This window comes from Gavia stellata, chromosome Z (genome assembly GCF_030936135.1).
Source record: "Gavia stellata isolate bGavSte3 chromosome Z, bGavSte3.hap2, whole genome shotgun sequence".
NCBI classification, from domain to species: Eukaryota; Metazoa; Chordata; class Aves; order Gaviiformes; family Gaviidae; genus Gavia; species Gavia stellata.
In genome coordinates this window covers 11,871,254-11,898,702 of record NC_082637.1, presented here as the reverse complement: position 1 = coordinate 11,898,702, position 27,449 = coordinate 11,871,254, and the positions used below count along the sequence as shown (strand labels likewise).

General features: G+C 52.4%; 1 protein-coding gene across 2 annotated transcripts in view; it reads right to left on the bottom strand.

Annotated features, from left to right (window-relative positions):
- Positions 1-293: 293 nt before the first annotated feature.
- The window catches only part of RUSC2 (RUN and SH3 domain containing 2), a 38,519-nt gene continuing 11,363 nt past the window's right edge, over positions 294-27,449 (bottom strand). The window contains exons 2-12 of one of the 2 annotated variants that reach the window (XM_059833721.1): positions 16,097-18,166; positions 12,045-12,833; positions 11,326-11,526; positions 9,908-10,051; positions 8,755-8,831; positions 6,563-6,737; positions 5,491-5,596; positions 4,412-4,458; positions 1,933-2,908; positions 1,094-1,252; positions 294-777 (exon numbers count right to left, since the gene is read on the bottom strand). In XM_059833721.1, coding sequence (XP_059689704.1) covers positions 597-777; positions 1,094-1,252; positions 1,933-2,908; positions 4,412-4,458; positions 5,491-5,596; positions 6,563-6,737; positions 8,755-8,831; positions 9,908-10,051; positions 11,326-11,526; positions 12,045-12,833; positions 16,097-18,062 — 4,821 coding nt within the window. In that variant the 5' untranslated portion in view covers positions 18,063-18,166 and the 3' untranslated portion in view covers positions 294-596. The remainder of the gene's footprint in view (positions 778-1,093; positions 1,253-1,932; positions 2,909-4,411; positions 4,459-5,490; positions 5,597-6,562; positions 6,738-8,754; positions 8,832-9,907; positions 10,052-11,325; positions 11,527-12,044; positions 12,834-16,096; positions 18,167-27,449) is intronic. The other variant, XM_059833722.1, reaches the window with a different exon arrangement.

Here is a 27,449-nt window from a genome sequence, read left to right as displayed (position 1 = left end):
AGGCACCACCATAACACATTACGACAGGCTGGCTCCAGCATGGGGGAACCTACCTTGCAGCCCCCCATCAAGCCGAAATGCAACCCATCAGCCCAGCCTTGCAGAGACCTTGCCAACGCATGGTGCTCCCCCCCTGTGGCTGATGACGCCAGGGATGCTGAAGGCTGCAGACTGCACTGCCACCCCCCAGGGAGGGGACGGCCAGCATCCTGCACCCTCCAGCGTGAAACTGAGCCGGACAGCGGGGCAGTGCTGCCCTGGCAGGGACTGCTTGGGTTCCTGCTATGTACGAGTCCACAGCCTACGGGTGCTGGAGATGGTGTGGGGTGGAGGGGGCTCAGGCAGTCCCCGGTGTGGCTGCATGCACGGCGATGCCTGGCAATACGAGGTGCAGCTTGCAGAAGACCCTGGGGGCTGAGTCGGCCTTTGGCAGCTGCATGAGGAGGAGCGAGAAGGAACCAGCTACGGTTACTGTATTCTGTAATGGCAAGAAAGGTAAGAAACTAGCAAGAAGCTGTGTCTGTTCCTCTGGCAGGGTGAGCTTCCCCAGAGGAGCCTCAGCAGCCCCCGGTACTGTGCTTAGCCTCCCAGCTATGTCAATAGTCCTCGTCCTCCGGGTGGGTGACGTACATGATGGGCACCAGTCCCTTCTCGGAGCCGAGGCTGCACTGCAGCCAGTCACCATCCACCTTGGAGATGACCTGCAGGATGTCCCCCTTCTTGAAGCTCAGCTGTCCTGTCTCGGTGGCAATGTGATGGCAAAGAGCTTTCACCTCACTGCAGGCAGAGGGAGGGGAGGAAGGGTTAGCTCGCCACACGACACTCACCCTGCTGAAGCCCAGGGACCACCATGGGCACAGAGAAGTGAGGAAAACAGCTGCTGCCTCCCCACCCAGTCAGGCTGCCAGCTGCCCCCCCTTGCCTGCAGACTGCAGAGTTGGGGTAGATGGATCCACAAGCAGTATTACTGTCCCAAACCATCTCCTGGTCCACGAGTACAAAGGGGGTCAGGAGAATTGCAACAGGCAGAGCCGTGCCAACCCCAGCCCACCATGTCCCAGCACCTGCAGGACAGCCACGGAGTGCCACTCACCAGGGAGGGTGGGGAGACAGCCCCCGGGTCGGCCGCACCACAGTGGGCACTTCAGGTGGCTCTGGCTCAGAAGTTGCTTCTCGCCACATGCTTGCCCCGACTGTCTGGGCCACCAGCTGGAACACAGACTTGTCCAAGCTCAGCCAGCCGGAGGGCAACCTGCAAGAAGGAGACAGAAGCAGGTAGTGGCAGGGAAGCATACCTGGGGGCAAGGAGCAGCCACTCTCATGGCAAGGTCATGCCTTAGAGGTCCATGCACGAAATGCACTGTGGTCCTCAGGCTGTCTCCTGGCGGGGAGGGCTCAGCATCCTTCAGACACACCACAGCCTAGGCTGGGAAAGACATTTCCAGTGGACATAGAAGCAAGAAGGGTAGAGATGGAGAGGCAATGTGGGGAGGTCCCCGCTACATGGGGCAACTTCATGCCTCCTTCTCACCTGTTGTGAGCAACAGGGATGGCTCCATGTTCTGTTCTCACTTAATGTGTGTTTTTGGGAGGGATGAGGTGATGATGAGGGTGGTGCAGCAGGGGCCTTTCCCCCAGACAGGGGGCTTAGGAACTGAGGCAGTGGTAGAGCTCAGGCAGAAGAGGAAAGCCGATGAGGTGGACTGAGCAAGGGTAGGAGCTGAGAAGGGGAACAGTGGTATGGGTGGATTTAAGGCAGGCAGGCAGGCTGACAGGGCTGGGCAGGGGTGACAGACCTCTCTGTTCACATACTGCCTCTGGTGTACCACCATGGTATAGCCCAGCAGTCAGCTATGGTCCTGACTTCCACCTGCACTGCTGCAATCCCAGGTTAACCAGCCCTCTCCAGTCCCAAGCCATTCCTGACCCTACCTGTTAGGCTGCCTGGGCTCTTTTTGCACCTTCCTGGAGCCAAACAAGTGTCCCCACTTGATGGGCTGGCTGCCCTCTGATGCACTGGTGCGGCTCTCCTCTTGGGGGGCTGCTGCCGCTGCTCCCACTCTTTGCTGAGTCCCCGTCTCCTTCTCCTTGCTGCGCTTCAGCTCTGTAAGCACCGAGTCTGGGGGGCTGCCCATCCAGAAGGGCCAGCTCCGTTCCTTCACCTCTTCACTGATCAGTACCTGCTGGGGCTTTTCCAAGGGCTCTTCCACAGCTTCAGGACTTGGCTTGCTGGCAGCCTTGGGCCTCTCCTCCAAAGTGCCCTCAGCAACAGGGCAAGCCTCTGCACCCTCCACCACTCCTTCGCGGGGGGGCGGTGCCTTGTGGGTCTCCGCTGCCCTTGGCACAGCGTTCAAAGCCTTCTTCTTCTCATAGCGGATGAACTTAGAGCCTTCAGCCGAGCCCTCGATGTAAATCTGAGAGCTCTGCATGAGCTGGTACCACCAGCCCGCCTGCTTGTCCTTCTTCCCCTCCCACGTGCTCTCTCGCACCTTCCTCCGCTCTTCCTCCCTGTCAACATCTCCGCAGGAGGCCCCCACCCCCTTGACCCTCTCACTCGCAGCTTGCTCCGGGCTGTGGCCTGGTGAGATGTCACCATCTCTGGCACCCACTTTGCATGCTTCAGGGGCAGTGCTGCAGCCGTCGGGATCCTCACTGCTGCCCCGCGTCCGCATCAGCTGCACAGTGGAGTGTGCGGAAAGCAGCAGGTCCTGCTTCACACGCAGCAGCTCCTTTTGCTGCTGCTGCTCTTTGCCCATCTGCATCAGGTGGTGCTCGAAAAGGAGGTCTAGGTTGAAGGGCAGCAGGGAGAGAGGCTGGAGCAGGAGCAGGAGCTCCTCAAAAAGAGGCTGGCACACGCTGTGAGACAGGCACAAGAAGCCCACCGGCTGGTAGTGTGCCACGATGATATCTGTAAGGCAAGAGACATTAGTTAGAGGAGAGGCCCTTCCCTCCTTTGCCAAGCCACCAAGAAGCTGCTGAAGCTACCAGGAAAGGAGCCGGACGCTAGTTTTTGGTCACAGCTGTGGCTGCAGTGTGAGGCTCAGCACCGGTGCAGGGAGCACCAGGTGCTCTGGGCAAACTGGCCCAGGTCCTGCTTCTGGTCATGCTTGCAAGCCAGGACCTGCCTGTCAGGCGGTCCACCGGAATGACCTCTGCCACAAAATACCATGAGAGTAGGGTGCGAATAAAGAGCATCAAAGGGTTGGCACATGTTAAAATTCTCTTCCCCACCTCCTGGGGATGAACAAGGAGCTGTAGATCTGGCCAGTATCAGTCCCCTGCAGAGAGAGCTGAATACAGTCTTTCCAGGGACCTAGCCGGGATGAACTGTGGATCCTAACAGAGAACGGACTAGCATTTTTACCTGCAGCATTCATCGTTCATTTGGCAACATCCGCAGTGACCCCCCCCACCCCCCACCAGCTTTGTTGTCAGGTCTCACTCCCAGGGTCAGAGTTGGGAACAGGATTTGTGGCTGTTTGGCCCCAGTGAGATAACAAACTTACCCCACAGACAGGACTTGCACCTTATCTCCAACCCCTGTGCCTAGCCTTCATCTTCCTAACAACCCTAGCTATTGCTCAAACTTCCATCTCTTAATGATGGCTTGAAACAGATGGTCTTCTGCTCCAGAAAACCAGGATGCTTTCTCTTGCTACACTGCTCACTACAAAGGCATGTCTACTCTCCTGTCTGCTCCAGAGAGAAGTGCTGACTGCACACACGGACCTGGGAAATGTCTGCTGTTAGTCCCCAAACCTGCCAGAAAATACTGGGCTGGACTTCTTGCAGTCCATGGGGCCCTGGACTGGGCACAGGCTGAGCCAGCAGCACTCTCAGGGGATCCAGCATGCCCAGGGTGTCTGTCTCACTGTGCACTTAGCACTTAGTCACGTTGCTTCTAGGCATCAGGCAGTTTGGTCATGCTTATCTGCATGCTCTAGAAACGTTTCTGGTTGAAAAACCAGATATATCCAGTAAAACCTGCTTTTTGTTTGTCAGGAGATCTTCCTTTCCATTTCCCATGCCTGAAGGGCTTCAGCTAAGTGTGCACACCTCCAGCTGTACAAAGCTCTCAGGCATTGGGCAGGGAACACAGAAATTTGGGGAGGGTTAGATCTTGTCTTCTGTGGGTAGACTGAGGGATCTGCATTGGAGGTGATAGCCTTGGGTACTAGCTGCAGCTGGGAAGGACACAGCTGGTCAGACTCAGGTGGAGGAAGCTGCATGGAGCTTTGACTTCCCCCTGGGACTTCCCTGGTACACTGGGACTGTGTATAGTCTAGTCCTTCAGCTCAGAGCAGAGGGGAGCAGCCTCGGCCGAGAGACCAAGAAAAACGCATGTCCCTCCCACGCTCTACATTGTGCTTAATTTAGCCCTCACTGCAGCCCACAGCCTGCAGGCTCTTACCTTCATGGTTGTAGAGGTGGTTGAACCAGAACTCCAAGGACCGGATACTGAAGGAAAGGAAAACAAGCAGGGAAAGAAAGAGTGAAAATCAATTCATCCCCTTCATCCTTGCTGTTCTACAAAAAGAAGTGTGGCTGGAAAAGGGCATTTAGACAGCACGAACCTGTGAACCTCAAGACCTAGTGAAAGGACAGTGGCTCACTCCCATCAGCGTGCATGGACCACAGCCACCCAGCCTGTCACAGAACCATCCAGTTTCCTTTACATGAAGCATTGTGGAACCGTAACCCCTAACAACCGTGTTTCCAGCAAGTTTCCTCACCATTTAGCTCCTATGTCCTTGGCAGAGCTTAGTTTTGCTGAGAAGGGTTCACATGGAAGAGGCAAATCATCTGCAACCTAAGACCACTGCTGCAGGCTTGTCCCAAAATATGCTGGTATCCTGTGCCAGCAGGGGAGAGCTGGGCTACCCTGGGTGGGGAGAGCAGGGCAGAGCTTGCTCCTGCTTGTAGGAGTGCCCCAGCATTTGAAGATCTTGGGGACTCTCTTGCCACTGCCAGAACTCTTGCTGACCAGCAGAGACATTGCTGCCTTCTTCTGTTTAACACTGAGTGTAGTGTGCACACTCCTTATCCAACCTGGAAGGGCCAGCCTTGAGTCCTGGACGAGGGCAATTTCCCCTTCAGAACCTCATGCACTGGGATTCACTGCAGCTCCAGGAAGCAGTGATATAAGCAGGGATTTCCAGGAGTAATTTATGCGTATGTTATGTCTAACCCTGTATGAACCCTGACAGACAGACTCTTCCCACCTAATGCTTTGGGGCTAAAACAAGCTGACAATGTTCTTCAGTGGGCTACAGCCACCCTTCCTCAATCCTGTCCTGGTAGGATAGGTTTTGATCCTTCTGGAGTTCCCTGAGGCTCACAGCTTTTTCTTTCCCTTACCCACAGCTGGGGAGAGGCTTCCCAGGTTTCTTAAGTCTTTTCATTGGCAACTGTGCCTGCCTGCAGTCAAGGACCAGCACGTGCTGCCAGCCCTGGAGAGTGACATGCAGCCAGCTCAGGGAGCCTGCTTACTTGAGAAGGCCAAAGATGAATGCGTTGAACCTCATGGTGTGGTTGGTGAGCTCCGTGTACTGGCTGATCTTGCTATAGAGGCTGTGCAGCAACTTGGTAGAGGGGCCTATGGAGAGAAGCAGAATTAGTTGTGGTCAGCAAAGCAGATTAGTTGTGGTCAGCAAAGCCAAAATGGCAGCACAGGAAGGAGCATCAAGGCAAAGACAGGCATTGGCTGGGTGCTCATGCCCGTATGTGCATTGCCCCTCCACCAAACACCAGGATGAGCTCACTCCAACCCAACAGTCAGACTCCACAAGAGAGACGGGTTGTGGTCTGTCCCAGACTGCCACTCCAAAAACTTTGGGAGAGTTTCAATACTGCAAGCACCTGCCTCCCACACTTCAATGACAATCACAGCCCTTGGCTCAAAATCAGCACAGAAACAGAATATTGTGGTGGGTGGTTATAATTTGGGGTGTCTGCAATCACAGAGATAACCCCAGAGCTGGGGATTTGCCACAAACAGGTTAGAAGGCTTCCCAGCCCTGGATGTAAGCTCTTCGTGATGCAGAAATCAGTGTGGCCCTGCCACCTGTAACCTCAGAAAGGAGTTCTCCTGGATGGTAGCCACTGCCACAATCCAGGGTGCAGACTGGTACTAGCAGAGGGTGCAGGTGTTGTGGGCATGCTTGAGCCAAGTGAGCTGTGTGTGCAAATCTTCTTACAGACCAGGAAAGAGCACAGCTCTGCCTTATAAAGTAGCTGTGCAGAGCTAAAGATGAAGGTCTAGAAACAACCTGGAAACTTAGAGGAGGGAAAAGGGCATTCTTTTTTTTTTTTTCTTTTTTTCATCGCTAGGGCTTGTTATTGGAGAATTTGGAAATTTCAAGGGAAATGACAATGAATATTTGGGAAGAATAGAACAGTGGCTCTCCTGCCTTGCAAGAGAAGGTCAAGATGCACCCTGTTCTATGCAGGGAGACGGGGATTATTCTGCATCCCCATCCTTAGAGCCAACCTTCCCCAGCACCTCCCAGCCACAACACGGGAGTACTGCAGAGCGATGGGCAATGCTGCACACCCTCCATACCTAGTTGGGTGGATGCCTCCACCACGCTCCAGGGGATGTTCCTCCTCTGGCCAATGATCATGTCCAGGACATAAGCCTTGAGCCCGTCACTCAGAATGTCCCGGACAGCAGGGCACAGGTATTTCAGGATGAGATGCCCCACATTGGGGCTCACGGAGCTGTTCCCAAGTTTGGCCTAAGGGAGAACAGGCAACAGGGAGAAGATTGGTAACTGCTCCACAAGGTACAGATGTATGTGAACTGTCCAGCTTCACTTGCCTACTACAGACACCCAGCAGGCAATACCCATGCTATGATGCTCAGCAGCTCTTTGAACAGGCAGGCTCTTCCCCTTCACCCCTGCTGCCTCATTCACCAGTTCTGGGTTGCTCCCTGCAAGGTCTGCCCCAGGCCAGGATCAGGCAACAGCCTGGGAAGAGAATATCCCAGCTTGGGAAGAGGATATCCCAGTTAGAAGGGATGCCTGATTCTCCCTACAGGTATAACAAGGCTGTCCCTGCTGGAGGGGACTTTTCTGCTGCTGTAGATTTTCTTGTAGCTATTTTTGAAGCAGGAAGCAGAAAGCCACATAGGAACTAAGAGCACTGAGGGGTTAAGGAACACTTAACTCAGTGACATGCCAAGCTATAATTCCTAGGGATTACTATAAATAAACAGGGTGAGGGCAAAATGGATGGACAGAGCTCAGGCTGAGGTGATGAAGCACGTAAGAGCCCAGCATCAGCAGAGTGGGGACGTATTCTGCTGCATATAGTCTTAGAGCTGCCCAGGGGTCTACCCAAAGGAGTCAGCCTCAGGCCTTGCATGTCACGCTGGTGGTCCCAGGCAGTTGTGCTCAGGGTGCAGATTTTACCAGCTGAGCTGGAATTACACTGGCCAGTTGGCATGGGTCCACAAAGGCCCTGAACTGAGACTGAACTTCTGGGTCAGGAATAATCCTGCCAGATTCACTGAGCGTGGGAGCATCAGGGACGGGTGCTGCCTTTTGACAGGTGAATGCTCAGCCCGTGGCACGCTGACGCATAACAAAACCCCGGGTCAAAACCACAGCATTGTCTGGCAAGTAAAGTAGTGGGGGAATGTTGCAATTATTCCCTAAACCAACACTGCAAGAACAGAAAATTCACAGTGAAGCCTTAAAAAGCTGAGGAAATCCAAACAGCTTTGGTTACGCTGCACAGCAATCTGCATCAGCAACAATTGTAATTAGGGGCAAATTACTCTGGGCTCTGAGATAAGATTGAATGGGCTTGGAATCTGTCCCAGTCAGGTTTCTCCTTGGGGATGGCACTCCAGGACAGTTGCCATGTCTAAACAGTGTCACACTGCTGCCCCTGAGTCCCCTGACTGAAGCAGAGCATTCAGCATTGAAAGGAGGCACCACAAACATGTTAAGTGTCACAGGACTGCAAACACTGCCTGGTACAAAAAGAAGCAAACTTGCTCTGCTTCTGTGTTATTCCAGAAATGGGAGATGAGAGGAGCACAGGCCAAAGACAGCCAGCCCCATGGGCAACCTAGATGCACTCTGAAGCTCCTGAGTTCATGGTAAGGGCTATAGGGGAAGCTCACCTGCCCCAGATGGGCAGTGAGTGATGCACTTTTTTGTCATTAAGGAGCTCTGTAATACATTGAGGTACTGGGGATGCTGCACTGTGTCCTGGCACAGAACAGAATCACAGGATGGGTGGAGGAGGAAGACACAACTCTCCACTATATGAGAAAAAAGAGCTGGTGTGCTGCATCAGACCAAAAGTCCAGCTGGCCTGGTATTGTCTCTTATTAAGGGCCTTAAGTAGAGTACCTAAGAAAGAGTCAAACCACAGCAAATATATATACTTCCCCTTAATACTCTCCCAGTCTAGAACTACTTTTGTCTCAGAGACTATCTAAGCTGGATGTGGTTCCTATATGTTTAATAGACCCCAATGAATTTCCCTTCGCTGTATTTTTCTGATCTTCCCCCAAATCTACATCATCTTTTAGCACCCCCAGCATCATGCAGCAAGAACTGTCACAGATTTAATATCTGCTGCATGAAGTATGATCACCTTTGTTTGTTTTATTCTTGGTACTACTAGCTTCACTGGACACTGCATTTTTTGAATTGGAAGAGAATGGAGAGGCACTCTTTCTCCATCCTCTCCAAGTCATTCATGATGTTGAGAAGCCATACTGAAAACAAGACGTACCTTCACCCCTGGATCCCTGCTGGTTCCAAAGTGAGCCACAATCAGGTCAACAGCAGTGTTGATTGCCTTCACCAGACCTAGAAGGAAAGACCGAGTCAGAGAGCTGCCTAAGGGGCTTCTAGGGCAGTCCCTGACCCAACATCTCATGAAGAAGCCCATGTCAGCACATGTGCCCTCTGCCAAAAACACGTAGTCTCCCCTAACTCCTCACCAAATCTGTCCCTGCTGGTTCCAGCACTCATTTATCAGCCTGACAGTAGGACAACCTTTAGAAGTGGCTGAAGCATGACACCCTGCCAAGGTTCCTAAGGGACATGGAACATCACCTCCATGCACCATCCCTTGAGGGAGCAGTGATGGGGTCTCAGGCAAGGAGTGTTTTGCTGCTGTGGTCCTACAGGGTGGCAGGGCAGAAGCCACTTGTTTGGCAAGCTATGTAATGACTTTCAGTAAGAAGCCAGTGGTGGGTAATCTGACATTGGCTTCAGTATGATGCAAGAAGAGAAGTGGCATAGATGGGAAGGCTGCCATCTGGTAATCACCAACACATAGCTGGCAAAGGCACGGGAACCTTTCTGCACATCCCTTGCCTCTGACATGATATCGAGGTACCTGTCAACAACCCAGTCCCCAAGCCTGCCTGTAGCATGGATCTCTTCACAGACGTATCTTGTCCTGCTTTGGAATCCTTTCTCCCACCCTTTTACATAAACACTTTACCATGTAGGACCCATCAGACCTAAATTACAAAATCTCAGGCTAGCACATCCGCAACATCACATGGATTCACAGGTCTGCCCTTGTATACTGAGACAGGGGTGGCAGCATGTCCTGCCTTAGGGTCATACTCCTGTGCCTGTCTGCTCTCTCCACCCTTTCTTGTGGACTTAAGAGTCTTTCTAATCATACTTCCTGGGACAAGCAGCTCAAACATACTCTGTGGCACACTGCATGGTGCAGAGAACACAAGAACCTGGCATGGAAACAGCCATCAGTCCAGGGGGACACATAGTTATGATGCTACAATAGAGAAGCCAGGGAAAGAAACCATTATGTCTACAGAGATGACATGAGACAGAGAGAAGCAAAGCACTGTTTTCCTTTTATGCTGTGCTATGCCACACTCTCATCCACGAGAGATGCACAGACTCACCCTTCTTCTGCAGCAAGTCGATGGAGATGGACTCTGTGTTGCCATCTGGGGAGAGGCAGAACTCAGCGGGGGGTTTCTCCGCTAATGAGAAGTAGTCAGGGAAGAAGTCAGTGTAGGTAAGCTGGAGTTGCCTCATAGACTGTCCTGCAGGGCCAAGATAGGGGGGAGAAGGATCAGCCCCAAGCCCTTACACCAAAGCCTCTCCCACATTGTTTGCTCTTCCTAGGTGCAACCTGCACCAGCAAGATTCTTCACACCAGCCTGTCCAGGACTGGGACAGCAAGGCTACAGGCTTGTTACTTTCCCAGCAATGGTTTACAATGTAAGCCTGTACAGTTCAGCCCCACAGTGCACCCAATATCTAGCTCCAGCTTGACTGGTTGCCCACGGGCACTGGAGGATGCTGTGGGAGGTTCACTCTCATGGGTGGCTGGTGCTACGTGAAACCTCACTGCACCAGACTCTCTGGGCTGCTGTGCAGGTAGCCCCAGCAAGTGGGGTCAAAAGTAGAGCACAGAGAGAATTCCTACTTGTCACACACAGGCATGCACAGGCAACAAATTACATGGCTTCTGCCTGTCCCCAGGAATGGTCTCTATTTTCAAGGGGTGACTTCTGCAGGAGCTCTCTCATGTGCTCGATTTCCATCTGGTTGATTCCCCAGCTCTCTTACACTAGGCATCTTCCCATGAAGGAAGGATGGAGAAACTGTTTGGGTTGGCAGAGCAACATGTAGAGCTTTGGGGAATTCCCTCCACGACTTGGGGCTGGCCTGAAGAACACTCTCCCTCCGACAGACAGGCCCCTCTGCTCCTCCCGGAGGACTCTCAAAGGTTCAGCGAAAAGCAGCCTACCCCTCTCAGCCCTTCCTGCACAGGTTTTGGAGGACAGGGAAGACCTTAAGGGCAGAGCATGGAGAAGACAGAGCCCCACGGTGCCCTACAGTGTTGCCAGCTGCACCATGAGAGCTACAGCCCAGCACCGAGCACACTGCCAGGGTTGGGGCAGATAGGCAGACACCGTAGGGCACAGACACGAGATCTTCAAGGACTACAACTCCTGAACGATACATGAACTACAAGCTGGACGCAGTCCAGGAGCACTTGCTGAGGCTCTTGGGCTATTCACTTTCCCCTTCAATCCAGGCCAGAGCCAGACCTGGCTACTCTCAGCTTGTGGAGAAGAAGGGAGGCTCCACACAGATAGCACCCATCAGTGAGGCCATTTTTACCTTCCTCTTGTACCTCTTGGCCCCACTGTGAGCAGATGCATCATCCCTCCTTCTCAGAGCAGGCAGAGCAGTGATGAGGCCAGGCTGAACCCAAGCCCCAAGGGATATTGAACCTGAGCGCCAAGGGATACTGAACCTGAGCCCCAAGGTCACCTCCCAAGACCCCCAGCAGAAAGGTGGTGCGCACCGTTCAGCTTGCAGTGGAAATGGCTTGTGTTGAGAGTGCCAGGGAGCTCAAAGATGGGGTTCCCCCGGTTCAGCCGAGGCTCTTGCTGCCTCCTGTCTAGGCTGCCTGCTAAGCCAGGCAGCCCCGAAACGCGGTCCAGACCCAAGGGGTTCCTCCGCCTGTACTCCCGCCACTTCAGCGCTTGTGGGGAGAGGTGGTTCGCTAGGATGCCGCAGGCAGTGAGCACCAGACAGGAGGACATGGGCAGACGGGAGGAGGTGGAGGGGAAACAGGGAGAGAGAAGATGAGAAAGAGGAAGGACAGAGAAAGAGAGACAGCACATTAGTTAAAAGTCCAGCAGCATTTCAGGACGTTAGCAGACATACATGGAGGGAGGTGGAGGCCACAGCCTGGCAGAGGAGGCCAGGAGCCTGGGTGGCCTCGTGGCTGCGGGCATAGAAGGAGCAGGTTTGGGGAGCAAGCACCTGGCGTGGGGTGCTGCAAGATCAGCAGCCCCAGGCTGCCCTCTCCAGAGACACAGTGTAGGAGCTGGGACTGGAGGGACATGCTCTTAGTGCAGGACTTTCTTTTGCAGCCAGAGTGATGATAGGGGCTGCTGGGTGCTTCAGCACCCAGATGCAATTTTGTGGCTATAAGAGGGTGGTACTGTAGTGAGCATCCATAGCTGTAGGGAGCTGGAGGTGTTCCAGACTAGCACGTCCTGGCGGATAGGTACCTACCATTGAGGGGTCGTATTCCCATGCTGCTCAGGGGACCAGAGCTGCTGGTCTCACTGCCACTTCTCCAGTGGGGATCTGCATGGCCTCCCACTCTGCTCACAGGCATACTGCCCACTGAGAGCGGCGGGAGGGACCCACTGTGGAGTCGGTACTCGGAGAGCGGTGGGCTTGGCTCTAGTGGTGCCTCCTTCTTGGGAACCAGCTTGGGGCTCTCCTTTTGCCTCAGGGCATCAGCTTTGGTGGCTTGGGAGGGCTGCATGGCACTGACAGCAGGGGAAGACGTCGTGGGAAGCAGGCTGGCGGAGATGGGGCAGGACCTGCTCCTGGGGGGCTGGCTCTCTCCAGCCCTCTCTGTTGTGGGCGAGGAAGAGGAGTCCACGCTTTGAAAGAAAGGCACGTTGCATCGCACAGGAGAGTAACTCCCCAGGGGGGACGGCCGGGTTGTCTCGGGGGCAGGCTTCTTAATGCAGCCGTCATTGTGGGACGCAGCTCCATCCGCTGCGCGTTGGGTCAGGAGCGTGCTGTGGGCTTGGCTCCCCACCGCCGCTGACTGCTCTGCCGTGGTGGCCAAGGCTGAGGACTGGGAATTGGAGGAGATCTGCTGGCTGGCAGGCCGGTTGCTGGACAAGCTGTAGAGTTGGGAAAGGCTGGAGGCAAAATGGCTGTGCAGAGCACGGGCCTTGGGTGGCTTGCTGAAATGGTGCTGGAAAACAAAGGGCTGGATGGGCAGAGTCGTGGGACGCTGGTCCTTGCTGTAGCGTACCACAGGTTTGCTGTCTGTGCCAACACCTTTGGGGAGAGAAAGGGGGACAGAGTGTGAGGATGGGCAAAGGGCAAAGTCATCATCAGCCGGGCAGATCGCAGGCAAAAGGTAATGTGCTGTCAGCTGCGGGAGGAAGAGGATGGGCTAGAGGCCAGTGACACACGCAGACTGGTTCAAGCCTGAACCAGTTACACACATTGTGAGCTGGCAGGGTGAAGACATGTGGCCCCAAATGCAAACTTCCCAGCTGTTGACAGCTGTCTGGATGTGTAGGGCACTGCGCTGGGGCCTTCTCTTCCCTGGTAGGGTCACCAGCTTCCCATCTCTTCCCCATTCCTTGTACCCAGGACAGCACAAGTCATGGCCCCAAGTGCTTGCCCTTGACCTGCCTCTGCCCACGCAGTACTACGAATACATGGTCCACTGCACCATGGTACAGCAAGACTTCTTATCCCGAAGGACTGTCCCTTCCCACACGTGCTGAAAACTCACCCTGCCGAGCACAAGCCCTACAAGCAATAGCACCCCAGCTCCGCATCGCACATCACACTCACCGTTGTCGGAAAGTGTAGAATTTGGATAATGAGGTGGGATTCCTGCGCTCAAAGAACCATTAAGACTGACCTTGCTACCTCTTGTGCGACTGGGGGGAGTGGAGACTCAGGTGGCTAACACAGGCTGCAGTTAGGGAGGGAGCCCTGGGGAGGCAGGACAGCCCTGCTTGTGGTCAGCAAAGACAGCAAAATAACAGAAACCTGAATGGTTCTTTGTTTCTTTGAAAGGCTTCTTGTCCGATAACTGACCTTTGCCTCATTACCTATAAAATACATATTACAACTCACACCCCTGCATATGCTAATGAAGATTTTAGACATCATGCTAAACATATATGACTATAGCACTCGTCTCTCCACCCAAATCATGCTACATGTCACATATGGGGGAGGGAACCTCATAGTTTTGGGGGATAAAAGACGGAGAAAATGATTATTAAAGTGGGAGAGAAGAACCTTGATACCTGACGGACCAGTGGACAGGCTGTGTTCTCTTCCTCCACCCCAGGCAGGGACGCCCCTCTGGGTAAGCGCTGCGCCTCTCACCCTCTGGTGAAAGTTATCCCCGGGTTCTTGTATTACTATCAAGTTTGCTAGCAATATTAACCTTAATTAGTAGTGCTATTGTAGTTAGTGAATTTATCAATGGCAATCTCAAATCTGTTTCTGTCGCTCTCAATAAAATAACTAATTTCGACTTCTGTGCATCTGCTCAGTGCAAGTCCTTCTGCTGGGGCTCTGATAAACAAATCAATGAAAGTCCTTGGACTCTGACAGACAATTTTCGAAACTACACTCCTTTTAACATGACAGAAAGGCTGCTTGCTCCTCCTTCTCCCTCCCTCCTCTTTCTCCTGTACTCTTCCCCTCTGAGCACACATCTTCCTTCCTCCTCCTGCCCATACCAGATCAAAGCAGGACATTTCCAACCAAATCAGGACCACAGCAGAATTAAGAGAGCTTCCAACCCTGGAAAAAGCAGGTCTGCTCCATCAGATGACCAGCAGGGAAGTCCTAAGGAAGTGTGCTGGGCTGACCTATGATGCGTGCCTGCAGCTCCTGGTGGGGCCACAATATCCCGAGGGACACAGCTGAAGCATGACACGGTGTGCACACAGTGCACAACACACACAGCACTGGGTGCACACACGGGGCTGACTGGGATCCCTGATCACCAGCCACGCCACATCCCAGAGCAGCGTGGCACCTTCTGCCTCGTTTCCCCCCCCCCGACTCCTCCAGCCCACAGCAAATCCTGGGACAAAGGACCCGTCCCAAGCAGAGCCCTGGTGTTACCTGCTGCCTGTGGGGTGTTTCAGGCTATTGGCCTCTCTCCCTATAGGTAGCCTTTAGCAGGGCTTGCTTTACCTCTAGTCCCTTCTCAGACCCTCTAGGCTTGCATGCTGCTCTCAGCTGGTTTGAGGCAGCTCTGCCTCTACCTCCAGCCACAGGCAGGAGCTTTCCACACAGTGCTAATGCCCGCCTTGCTGTTACAGTGCAGAGGAAGGGACCGCAGCAGGGGGTACAGGAACTGCTGGGATATATTGTCCTGAGAGCTCCTGTCTGCCCCCTCCTCCCTGAGCAGCTCTTGCTCCTTCCAAGCACTCCCTCTGCAAAACGAGAGGGTTGCTCCCATGCTACCTGCTCCCAGCAGAGACCTGCCTTCCCTGCCATCCCGCACCAAGTGCACGTTCAAGCCTCAGTAAACAAACAGGACAACACATAAAAAACTCTTGCTCCAAAGGCCAAAATCTCTCCCACACCTGCCACAGCAATGAGTGACATGTTCTTCCTATCCCGTGCCAGAAATCTTCAGGGCACTAAATGGAGACAGTCTGGTCCTTGGCATGTTAGGGGCTATCTACCGCAGCAGTCTGGTCAGAGCCCCATTTTAGACAGGCTCTTACCTGTGAAGCAGGTACAAGAACTGTCTAGGGCAGAGGTAAAGGTCTCCTGCCATGCTGGAGAAATGGCCATACCTCTGATGGGGCTGTCACACAGCTTCCTCACCAGGATGTATAAAGGCAATATCAAGGTGGAAAGCAACTCAGGTATTACAGGCTTTCCTGCAGAGGGAGCTGGGACAATTACCCTCCAGAGGAACCTTTTCTGCAATCCAATACACTGTGGAGGATATGGCCAGGATATTCCAGCAGAGACATGCAGCCCCTCTAATCTCTGCAGGACTCATGCTGGAAGTCCCAGCAGAGACTGTGTGAGCTCCCTGACCCTGCATTGAGAGGAGACTGTTGGCTATGCCTCCTCCCTCTCCACCTCTGCCCCATGTATCTTCAAAGAAGAAAAGCTAAAAGCTCCTCAGTGGTTCCCTTCACTTTGTCTGCTGGGAACATGACTCTGCTGAACATCTTCAAATCTCTGTCTTAGGAGCTAACAGCAGGTGATTCTCATGGACTGGGGGAGTACAATGCCCTGGAAGGGAGACAATCCTCCAAGCTGCACAGACCCTAAATGCTAATGCCATGTCCTCTCTTACACGATATGAGAGGTTTGCACAAAACCTCAAGAGGCTTTAGAAATACAAGGACAAGACACTTGCACTGCTCTGGGTCTGAAGTAAGCACAGCAGGGCTTTGTCCCAGGGAGTGGTAGACCTGGAAACAAACTGCACAGGCACTGGTCTCCCATTGCCATGCCGGTTCCTCTGCTGCTCCCCTCATGTCCCAAAGACCACCCTTTCTTTTCACTTCTCCCTTCTGCCTAGTTTGGCTCCTTACCATCTGCTCGGGCTCTAACATCTCTTTGTCTGTGGCCACTGGCAGAGCCACCTGAGAAGCTGGCATCTGCTTCCATCAGCAGGGAGAGAGAGGCTTGCTCACCTGCCCCATGCTTACTGGGGACCTTCTCACTGGAGTCTTTGGTGGCACACAAAGCCTGGCTGTCCCCAAAAACATGATTTAAACAGAAGCCCTCGCAGCTCCGGTTCAGACCATGGACGAAGGGCATGGGTGGAAGACTCTGGCTGCGGCGAGCTCTTTCATCAAGGAAGGTTGGGCAATCCCGCTGTGTCTCAGGGAGAGGGGAGAACTCCAAGGAGGAATCACCACTGGACCGGAGTGGCGGGGAGGTGCCGTTCTTTTTCCTGCCTTTAGCCAGTTCAGCAAAAGATGTCACTCGCTTCGGGGGGGAACTCTGGATGGGTATTGCTGGACTTTCACTCAGCTTGACCGGACAGCTCACCATGCGCTCCAAGGAGCCCAGCCTGCTGCTGGGACTCCTGTCCAGGTTCTGATCATAGCTCCTGGAGCGCTGCCGGCTTGTGTTGAGGTTAGGTGGTGACACATTCACATAGACCTGACCCTCAATCATATTCTGGGTGGCTTCTCCCTTTGCCTCCTCTTCACTGCACTCCACGTTGCTTTCTTCTTGTCTCAGGTCAGGCCTTCTAAACAGATAGTATTCAGTGGGCTGGGCTGGGCTACCTTTGGTATGGTCTTCCGAGCAGCTAGTTATGGAAGATCCTGCCGGGCTGGGGGATGACTGGGAAGACAAGTCACACGTGACTAACTTATAGTAATTCTGAGTAGCCACAACGAGCCGTGCTTGGCTCTGGAAGCAGGCAGTGAGGTCTGAGCTCTCTGAAGTGCAAGGCTCACAGTGGAGGTGGTAGGAGTTGCAGTTAGCATCAAGGACAGGTGAGGAGGAGTGTTGACACCCACACACCTTCCCCGAACTCTCTGGCTGATGCGACTCGCAAGACATCTTGGATTCTGTGGGTGATGAATGCAAATCCAGGTAAAAAGCTCCTGTGTCTGAGTGGCTGCAGAAGGAAGAGTCACAGGACAAGTTGGCTGAATTCAGGTTAGATCGAGAATGGCCATTCATTTTGTTGTAGAGAGCACTGAAGTTCACCAGCACACCATCGGAGCTGTTGCAGGAAGAGTCACTGATGTAGCCCATCTGTTGGTCATTCACTTCACTCTGACTTGATGAACTGTAGCAGCGACAGTGCTGGAGCTCCGAGCTGGAACAGCTGCACGTCCGGCCGTGCAGGGCATCCTGATTCCTCAGAGATTCACCTGTGTTCTGGTTCCACTCCTGGTGACCACCATCAAAGGAGAAGCTGGAGGAGCTGCCGCGATGGCAGCTGCATTCATCCAGCTCCATGCGTTCTGAGGCCTGGTGGCACCGGTTCGCGTTGTTCCTCTTCTGGACGTCATCACTGCTGACTTTGTCCTCCTGCCCGTCTACCACACCGGACCGGCTGGCCATGTTCCAGGACTTCACAATATGGTTGGAGTCGTGGAGGTGGAAAGGGGGCAAGGCCAGCTCGTGCAGATGAAAGGGAGGTTTGCCAGCCGCAAGTGAGTTGTGAAGGTGGAAAGATTTTTGACCCAAGTCATCCCCAAAGACGCTGAGTTCTTCACCCTCGCTCAGCAGGAAAGGATTGTGTCGCTTACTGACGTTAGGGACAATCAAATCCCTTGCTTTGCCTTCTTTGTTGTCTGAGGCCTCTGCTGAGGTTTCGGAGGTCTGGAGAAAGCTGCTGTACACCAAGGAGTCAGTCTGTGAAAGGTCTCTGTCTGGAAGGGCAGAGGTCCGTGTAATGCTGAGTTCTGGCTGGCAGAAGGGATTGGTCCTTTTGCTCACGGAGCAGCACTGTCTGTCAGGGACCTGGCAATGCACCAGGGGAATGTGATGGACAATCAGCGTCTCACCAGTCAGTTTGGGTGGACTATCCATGGTGAGGAATGGTCTTCAAGACATCAGTTAAGCTGGTGCTACCCATGGACAGGTAGGGCTGTGCTTGAGAGGCAGAGAAGACTCTCATGGGGGAATTCAGATACCTAGAAAGAGACAAAAACACAAAGGAAGTCACCTCTCAGGAAAGGCAGTGACTATTTAAAGCATCCTTGATTTGACTGAAGACTTCGTGTGCTGACAAGGACCAAACAGACTGGTCCTTGTCATCACAAGTACCCAAGCACAAGGTCCTGAGCTGTCCTTCTTCAGGAGAAGCATCACTATGTAAGATAAACATGTTTCCCTCCCTGTCCTGGGACAACACTTGTACTTCTAACTGACCCCTCAAACTTATCTGAAGTGAGCTACTGATTCACTCAAGTAGCCAATGGGCTGCACAGGCTTTGGGCCAAATGAAGACCTCACTGTGGATGGCACTGTACGCTCACAGAAAAACATGCAGACAGCACAGGGTCTGAAATGAAGTGCTGCGCTCTGATGAGAGCAGTCCATCTTCTCACACTGGATTCAATATCTTTGCCTGCCTTTAGTTACCTTGAACTTTTCTTTAAGAATCAAACAGCCAGACCTTGCAACATTAGAGAGACACAAGTCCAGGCTGAGACTGGAAAGCAGCAACAGACTGGAACAGGAAAGCAGCAACAACCATTCTTCTCCAAAATCCAGGAACCCCCAAGAGGTCCTGAGCTCTTTTAATGCTGCCAGGGGAGCATGCCAAAGTATGCAACTACTTATGCATTCAAGGGCCTCTCACGTGAAGAGGTGCAGATGACTTTGGTGAGGCCATGGGGAGCTAGTGGTGATGGTTAAGTAGTTCCCATTTAGCACATTGCCTTCTGCTGAGCTTTTGCTGATGGTCAAGCCTGAGCTCAAATGGGTTCCTCTTGTGGTCTGGGGTGCCCGGTTCACAGTTCTCTAACACTCTGCCACATTATCTGTGGCACTTATCTGCTTATCTTACTACCTGCTGCACTTCACAACAGTACGAGTGCCACAAGCCACAGTCCCAGGAGCTGTACAGGCAGGGCACTAAAAGCCCCACTCCCTCAGCGTTCGGTAAATAGCAGGTTGTCATAAAACTAGAGGAAGATGTTCACCACCACTTGACATGGAAGAGCACGGAACATATTCATTTCTCCTTCCCCATCTAACACAGAGGTCCAACCTGCTATTGCCTCCAGGACAGTCTGGAGGGGTTTTCCCTCTTGCCTTCCCTTCATGTATCGGAGAAGCCAGTGCAGAGAAGTGCATAGGAGAGCAGCTAAGGCAGCAAGGAGACAGAGAAAGCACTGTCGTGGCTTAAGCTCAGCTGGCAACTAAGCACCACACAGCTGCTCACTCACTCCCCTCCTGCCCCAGCAGGATGGGGGAGAGAATAGGAAAAGTAAAAGCGAGAAAGCCCATGGGTTGAGATAAGAACAGTTTAATAAGTGAAATGAAATATAATAATAATAATAATAATAATAATAATAATAATAATAATAATAGTAATGAAAAGGAAAATAACAACAAACAAGAAAGGCAAGTGATGCAAATTAAAACAATTGCTCACCACCCTCCGACCAATGCCCAGCCCAAGCAGCGGTCCCCCCGCCAGCTTTCCCCCTAGTTTATATACTGAGCATGACATCATATGGTATGGAATATCCCTTTGGTCAGCTGGGGTCAGCTGTCCCGGCTGTGTCCCCTCCCAACTTCTTGTGCACCCCCAGCCTACTCGCTGGTGGGGTGGGGTGAGGAGCAGAAAAGGCCTTGACTCTGTGTAAGCACTGCTCAGCAGTAACTAAAACATCCCTGCTTTATCAACACTGCTTCCAGCACAAACCCAAAACACAGCCCCATACTAGCTACTATGAAGAAAATTAACTCTATCCCAGCCAAAATCAGCACAACCACAAAAGACAACAATGAACCAGGATGATCCTGAGGGCTTAAGAAATTACCTAGTGCTCTCATAGATCCAACACTTCTTCTGAAAACACTGGCTCAAACACCCTTGGTCAGCAATCCACAACCCATATCTCATCCAGGCATCCTCAGTGCCCATAGCACCCTGACACCGCATACAGAATCACAGAATCACTAAGGTTGGAAAAGACCTGTAAGATCATCAAGTCCAACCATCAACCAACACCACCATGCCCACTAAACCGTGTCCCGCAATGCCACGTCCACATGTTCCTTGAACACCTCCAGTGACGGTGACTCCACCACCTCCCTGGGCAGCCTGTTCCAGTGTTTCACCACTCTCTCCGTAAAGAAATTTTTCCTAATATCCAGCCTGAACCTCCCCTGGTGCAACTTAAGGTCATTTCCTCTTGTCCTGTCACTCGTCACTTGGGAGAAGAGACCAACACCCACCTCTCTGCAACCCCCTTTCAGGTAATTGTAGAGAGCGATGAGGTCTCCCCTCAGCCTCCTCTTCTCCAGACTGAACAACCCCAGTTCCCTCAGCCGCTCCTCATCAGACTTGTGCTCCAGACCCCTCACCAGCTTCGTCGCCCTTCTCTGGACACGCTCCAGCACCGCAATTTCCTTCTTGTAGTGAGGGGCCCAAAACTGAACACAGCATTCGAGGTGCGGCCTCACCAGCGCCGAGTACAGGGGCACAATCACCTCCCTACTCCTGCTGCCACACTATTTCTGATACAGGCCAGGATGCCGTTGGCCTTCTTGGCCACCTGGGCACACTGCCGGCTCATCTTCAGCCGGCTGTTGACCAACACCCCCAGGTCCTTTTCTGTGGGGCAGCTTTCCAGCCACTCGTCCCCAAGCCTGTAGCGTTGCATGGGGTTGTTGTGACCCAAGTGCAGGACCCGGCACTTGGCCTTGTTGAACCTCATACAATTGGCCTGGGCCCATCGATCCAGCCTGTCCAGATCCCTCTGCAGAGCCTTCCTACCGTCGAGCAGATCAACACTCCCTCCCAACTTGGTGTCGTCTGCAAACTTACTGAGGGAGCACTGAATCCCCTCATCCAGATCAATAAATCTATTAAACAAGACCAGTCCCAAAACTGAGCCCTGGGGAACTCCACTTGTGACCGGCTGTGAACTGGATTTGCTCCATTCACCACAACTCTCTGGGCTCGGCCGTCCAGCTGGTTTTTAACCCAGCGAAGAGTGCACCTGCCTAAGCCTCAATTCGCCAGCTTCTCCACGAGAATATGTTATCCTGCTCCGGACTCCAGGACCCTGGGTCTGCTGCCACCACTGACCTTCAGACTCCAGAAAGTGGCATTCACAGTACTTGTCTTTGCCTGCCTTACCCCAGCATTTGTGACTATGAGATGATAATGGATTTTGCAGCAGACCTGTAAAGGCACATGGGAGCCCAGGAGGGAAACTGAGAAATGTGGGATAAGCAAAGTTAGAACAACAGTGTAAGCAATGAGACAGCTCCATAGAAAGATCAGGAACTTCAGTTCTTTCAGCTTCATGGTGTAAGAATAGCAATTAAAAAATACTAAAAAAAATGATCAAAAGAAGTGCTTTCCTCCCACGCATAATAGTGCTTCTCACAGAAACAGGATGATGCTGGCAGGAAAAAAAAACCAAAGATGGAAATGGACCTAGTGTTTCCAGTAAACACCCAATGATGTAAAAGTAATGGTTACACCAGCATTAGTGAACAGACAAGCTTTGTGGTAGACTCCAGCAGAGTCTACCACACACTCACCCTCATGTCTGCTTTTGCTGGGATGTTTCACCCAGGATTAGGCTCTGAAGTAGAGATGTCACCTGGACCACTTGGACCACGTCCAGCTGGACTACTGTGAGACCCTAATCTCCCCCCCACCTATAGTCTCCCTAATGCCTGTATCACCCTTCACTCCCCTTTCGGTGACTCCTCTGTCTTACAAGGCTCTGGCTCCTTTCGCACAGCCACTGAAAGGAATGAGTCTGTCCTCAGCCCAGTTCCTGGGGGGAGATCTTTTACATCAAGGATTCCCAAGATCACATTGTTCAAGAACCACCATGGGTAATGGCAGCTCCTGGCTCTGTGCCTAGCGTACACACATGCTGAAAGCAGTGTTCATCAGCTGGGGCAGTGTTCATGCCCCATTTTCGACCTTGCACACCATTGATGGTACACGTAGCAGCAGGAGCCCTTGTTTATCCTGTCTCCCCCCCCAGCACTACAGGGAAAAAGCTGGTCCCCCAGTGCCTATCTGCCCTTGTTACTGCCTTTGTAGCTGATTGTAACGCTCAGATCATGGCTCCCCAGAAGGCTTTGCTATATTTTGAGTGTTGCCACAATGCAACCACTTCAAAAGCATCATTTTGAGGATACAGACCGTGATGACAGCACACTTTACTGCTGAAGCACCAGGTCTCTGCTGCCTCTGGGAAATGGCTGCTTGGAGCCGGCTCCCAGCACCAGCACGGATCTGCTGACAAGCCGTGCTGAGCGACACACACTTCACATTGGTGCAGATGCTTCTGTGGGAGGACAAGGCTTGCACAGGCACACTTTGACATTTGACGGCAAAATGTCACGAGAGCTGACACGCAGCCATTTCCCAGCTGTCTCTCTGGAGCCCTGGCTGCAACGTGCAACTCTGCCCAGCTATTTGGTTTCAGGGGCAGCACAGGCTCCCTGGGTGGACTGTAATTCACTGGCTGTCACAGATGCCGCAGCAGACGGATGCCCACTCTGCCTGCACCCACAGCCTGATCCCAGCACAGGGCTCTGAGGTCCAATATCACAGGTGGCACGCAGCCAGCTCCTGCTGGGAGCCATTCTGACAGCTTCCCTAGGGATATACATGACTGGTTTTGTGCCCTTGATACCCCTCTCTCCCTTAGGATACCTCTCCTGGCTTCCTCCTGTCTCAAGGATGCAGGGAGGTTGGCAGCGGCACTGCCAGCGCAGGCATTATTCAGTTCCCGACACCAGAGCATTCTCCCTGGCCGTACCATCCCCTGGCTCTCCCTCCCTGATTCTGGAAGACTGTAGAAGGATCCTCCCTCTTCTGTTCAGGGTCTGGTAGGCTGGGATTGACACTGAAGCATAAAATCCAGCAAGCAGAGTAGTTTCAGATTCTGCTGGCTTTGATCAGCTCTTTGTAAAGCCTTCACACCCCTTTGCAAGGGGAAGTTTCCAGATGTGGGGATAGCAGTCTGTACCTGAACACTTTTTGCCACATCAGTTCATTCTTATTTGTCATTTGCAATAGCACAAGCCCACAGTGTGCTGAATCCTGCTCAATCCTACACATACAACAGCAAACAGCATCCAGCAATGATCTCTCTCCAGAAAAGTGTGTCATGGCAGTGCAAGGCAGGGAGGTACACAGGGAGCACTGTGACTATAGACACATCAGTACGACAGCTATTTTGACTGCAAATGTCAAAATTCTTTACCTTCTTCATACTGACACCATCTGCTGCTACATGGGAGATATGGGTTGTTTATTCAGCTCTTTCTTGAGGTGCTAAGGGTTACCTGGAGAAGGCAAGGGACAGACATTTCATTACCTCTGGATGCTTCACTCCAGTCAAGCTAATACAGAGCAGAGAAGGATGGCTTTTTGTGAGACACCTATGATGTGGTGTGGCACCGATGCTTGTACCTCCATGTCTATATACATACGTGGCACAAACTTAACTGCAGCAAAGCTCTAGGTAAGTAAGTAGTGGGAGAGAAGCGTTGAGCAACAAAGGATGGTTCAGCACTGATCTGAGAGCTGCCTGCCAAGCCATGTCTACGCTTTAGAAAGGAGGCAGCGTGCTGCACGTAACAGGGGCATGCAGCACCTTGCAGAGCTGAGCCTTTCAGGCTCTGCACCTCATGCCCTGTAAGTCATTGCTGAGCACTATGAAGAGGCCCCCAAATCCCTCCTCTGTCCTACCCTCAAAGACTGAGGACATTGTGCTAATTTAAGGGTGGTCAGTGCAGCTCCGTGGCTTTTGAATTACAACCTCCTGCCTCTGTAACACTGCTGAGAAGATGCGAGAGCCATTGGAGCTGGCTCCAAACTGGACTGCAAGGCTCTGCTTCAATTAGAGGGGGCTGGTGCAAACACCAGCCTTGCCTCCAAGTGCTGATGCATTAGGTGTGTCTGTCACATACCTCCAGGCATACCCCGCTATCTGTTACTGCTCCAGCCACGCTTTTGGAGTTCCATCACTGGTTGCTTAATACCCTGCTCTGCTCAGTGGTCTCAGCTGCACACCTGGGGCGACCGGGTTCAACACACAGTGATGCATGTTTCCTCATAGAATGTAATGCAATACTGGGGGAGGCATGCAGAGATGTAAGAAATAAATGTGATTTAAATGTAAAAAGATTGCACGTATAGCACGGAGGATGAAGAGGCAGGAGCAAGATCATCAGAACTGTCAGCTGGAGGCAATGCTGGCTTTTTGGAGGTTGGCTTTTCTGAACAGATTACTGTTTCTACAAATCTCAGTCACTTCATCTATGAAGTTGAATGCCCAATGGAAACTTTCAACTGTGAGGGTTCTTGCTGCCTCCTTCTGAATGGCTATGGTTTCACTGTCGTCATCATCTTCCTCAGACAGATCCAGATCCATCATGTCACTCAAGGGTGAAAGATGGAAAAACAGGGTTAAAAGCTGGGCATTCAGTTTCATAGAGGAACCAGCAAAATGCTTTTGTATTGGAGCTGTTTGTTCTTTGAGGGTTGTTCCATGTGAATCCCTGACTCCTACAGAGCATTTGCATTAACACGCCTGAAGAAACCACACAGCTCAACAAAACAAGCATGAGCAGAAGTGCTGCAAAAGGCAACGGTTTGTGTGAGCTTGCAGACAGGAGCACAATACAGGCACCTCCTTTGCTCCATGGGGAGAGATATATTCAGTTCACTCCCTGTAAGTCCACCTCCAAGCGAAAGGGCTGGGAGATGAATCCAAACTGAAAGCCACTCTTCAGACAGCATGGGGGATCTCAGGCCTCACTGGTTCCAGCACCAGTTTCCAGGATCCCAGTAATACAGTTTGTCCCTGCCCCAGCTCTTCTGCTCCAAAAGCTGCCAGGGAGTACTGAATGGTTTTAAAAAAAAACTCAGCAGGAAAATTCCAGCAAGCTGAAGGGCATTCAGGGAGCAGCATCAGTGAAGAGAATGGGGTGAGGGGCACAGGACCAGTGGCTTGGGGTGGGGGCCAAACCATGGGGGTGAGTAAGAAGAGGGTGGAGGTGAGGACTCGGGAAGCCTGTAAGTTGTTGTAGGGTGGGACTAGCTAGTGGCGTTTGTTTGGACATCCATTCATTTCTCGCCAGCTAATACATCTCTGCCAAATTCATTAACTGCTGTAGTAAATCAGCCAGCCTGTTTAATGAAAAGAAAGGTGTAAAAGGACATACTAGTTGCTTGACTCATCCTAAACCTCCAGCTCTTCTTCTCCGCCTCGGGAAACAGGGAGCATAGTGAGGGTGGTCTGTCTGGTCCCAGGGTGAGTGTTCCAGCACCCAGTGTTTAAAGAGGGCTGCAGCAAGACAGAAAGACTAAATACTTCCTGAATTTCTGCCTCAGCTCAGGCTGGTTCCTCTTGTGGTCCTGAGCAAACAGAGATTCCTGAAAAGACCACTTCCCTTTTCCTTTCACAACAAGTTGCTGCCTGGGCCAGGGCTTTTCCAGCAGTTTCCAGGACAGCCTGACGGAGCCCATGATTAATGTATCATTACATCCCAGAACTATATAGGATTACGATGTGTTCAAAATGGAAACCGCAGCACATGATGATCAGTCGCAGCCCTTGCGCACAGGACAGCAAGGAGCTGCGCAGGTCAGGGACGAGGGGCTTGCTAGCAGAGATGAGAGGGTGTGTGAGATGAAAATAAGCAATAAGTAGTATGCGTATTCCTGCTGATGACACAGCTAGCATGAGGCAGGTACTGCCTCCTAGTCTGAGGAAAAGAAGCCCCAGCTGCTTTGGGCATTTTGAGCTACAGAAGACATCAGAAATAGCTCAAGCAGCAGATCTATACCAGCTAACAGGGGAGCCGGACAGTGACGGAACCAGTTTCTCCCGTTTCTGTGCTCTCTTGCTCCCTGACTCATCATCTGGCATGTGGCACCCTGGCATGTGGCACTCCACAGGAGCCACTTACAGGCCGTGACTCACGAGCATCGAGCATCAGCTGAGGTGATCTGGGCTGGAACCTGCTCCTCCTCCTCCCCATTAGCCATCCTCTGACCCAGCCCCCACCACATATGCTCCTAATTACTACATGCAAATCCACAGAGGAGAAAAAGACTCTGATGTTTCTAGCTGTTAATATCACACCGAAACTGCTGCTGAACTAAACTGCAGACGCAGTAAATCCTTTCTTAACACACACGCTCTAGTAGCAGCAGCAGCAGGAGGAGGGACTACACTTCTATAGCACCTTTCTGCCTGAGCACTCTGAAACCATACTGAAGATCTTACAAGAGCAGAAACTACACAAATCCGTTCTGAAACACGGATCTGCCTGGGTGCTGGAGCCTGGCTGCTGCAGGGTTCCCAGAGCACTCAAGAACCCACACAGAAAGAAAAAGGTCCTATAAGCAAATGAAATAGCTGGGCAGAATCAGTAGCTGAAGATGCCAAGCTTGACTCCTCATTAACTGCACAGCTTTGGCCAGGGCTTAGCTGCAAAGCAGGGCTGTCAGCTGGCTGCCTCATGAACGTGCTCCTTTTACAGACCTGCCCGACTTGAGGACTCTAGGAACCAGAGGCTGCAGTTGAGTAGTGACAAAAATATAGCCAGCAGTTGTGGGTGAACCAGGGTCAAAGCCAGCAGAAGTGCGGAGTGAAGGTTTTCCCACCAACTTCTACGCTTGGCAGCTGTGAGCTCAAAACTCTCCACCACAACAGCCACAGCAGGGCAGGGATGAAGTGTCCTGCTGAGGGAGTCAGGCATCAAACTCAGCGCAGCTTCATGGAGCAAAGCCAGCTCTCTGACCTGTGCCTGCAGGCATACAGGACGGCAAATCTGCTCCCGAAGTCTGTTACATGGCTACATGCAACGGTGAATGAGCAGCTGTTCTTGCTCAGGTGGGCACTGCAGGGGCGAAGGCTGCTGAGGTGATAGCAAGAGGTGGAGAGGGCACAGATGCTTTGTACCGATGGAGATATTCTTAACAGCACTAGAGATTTCAGGGGTTTCTAGGGATCTGAAGCATGAGATCTCTCAATGAGAGGTCACAAATCACTTCCACTGCACCCTCAAGACCTTCCACCCTAACATTTACCGGAATCTGGCTTCGAACACCTTGGTGCTGCCCAGACCATGGCAAAGGAAAGGCCCTACTTATCGGAGGGTAATTTCAGAAGCAAGTTTCATCTGCACAAAGAAAAAGCACATGAGGACAGATCCACCTCAAGTAGTCCTAGATCCCCTATCACCTTCATG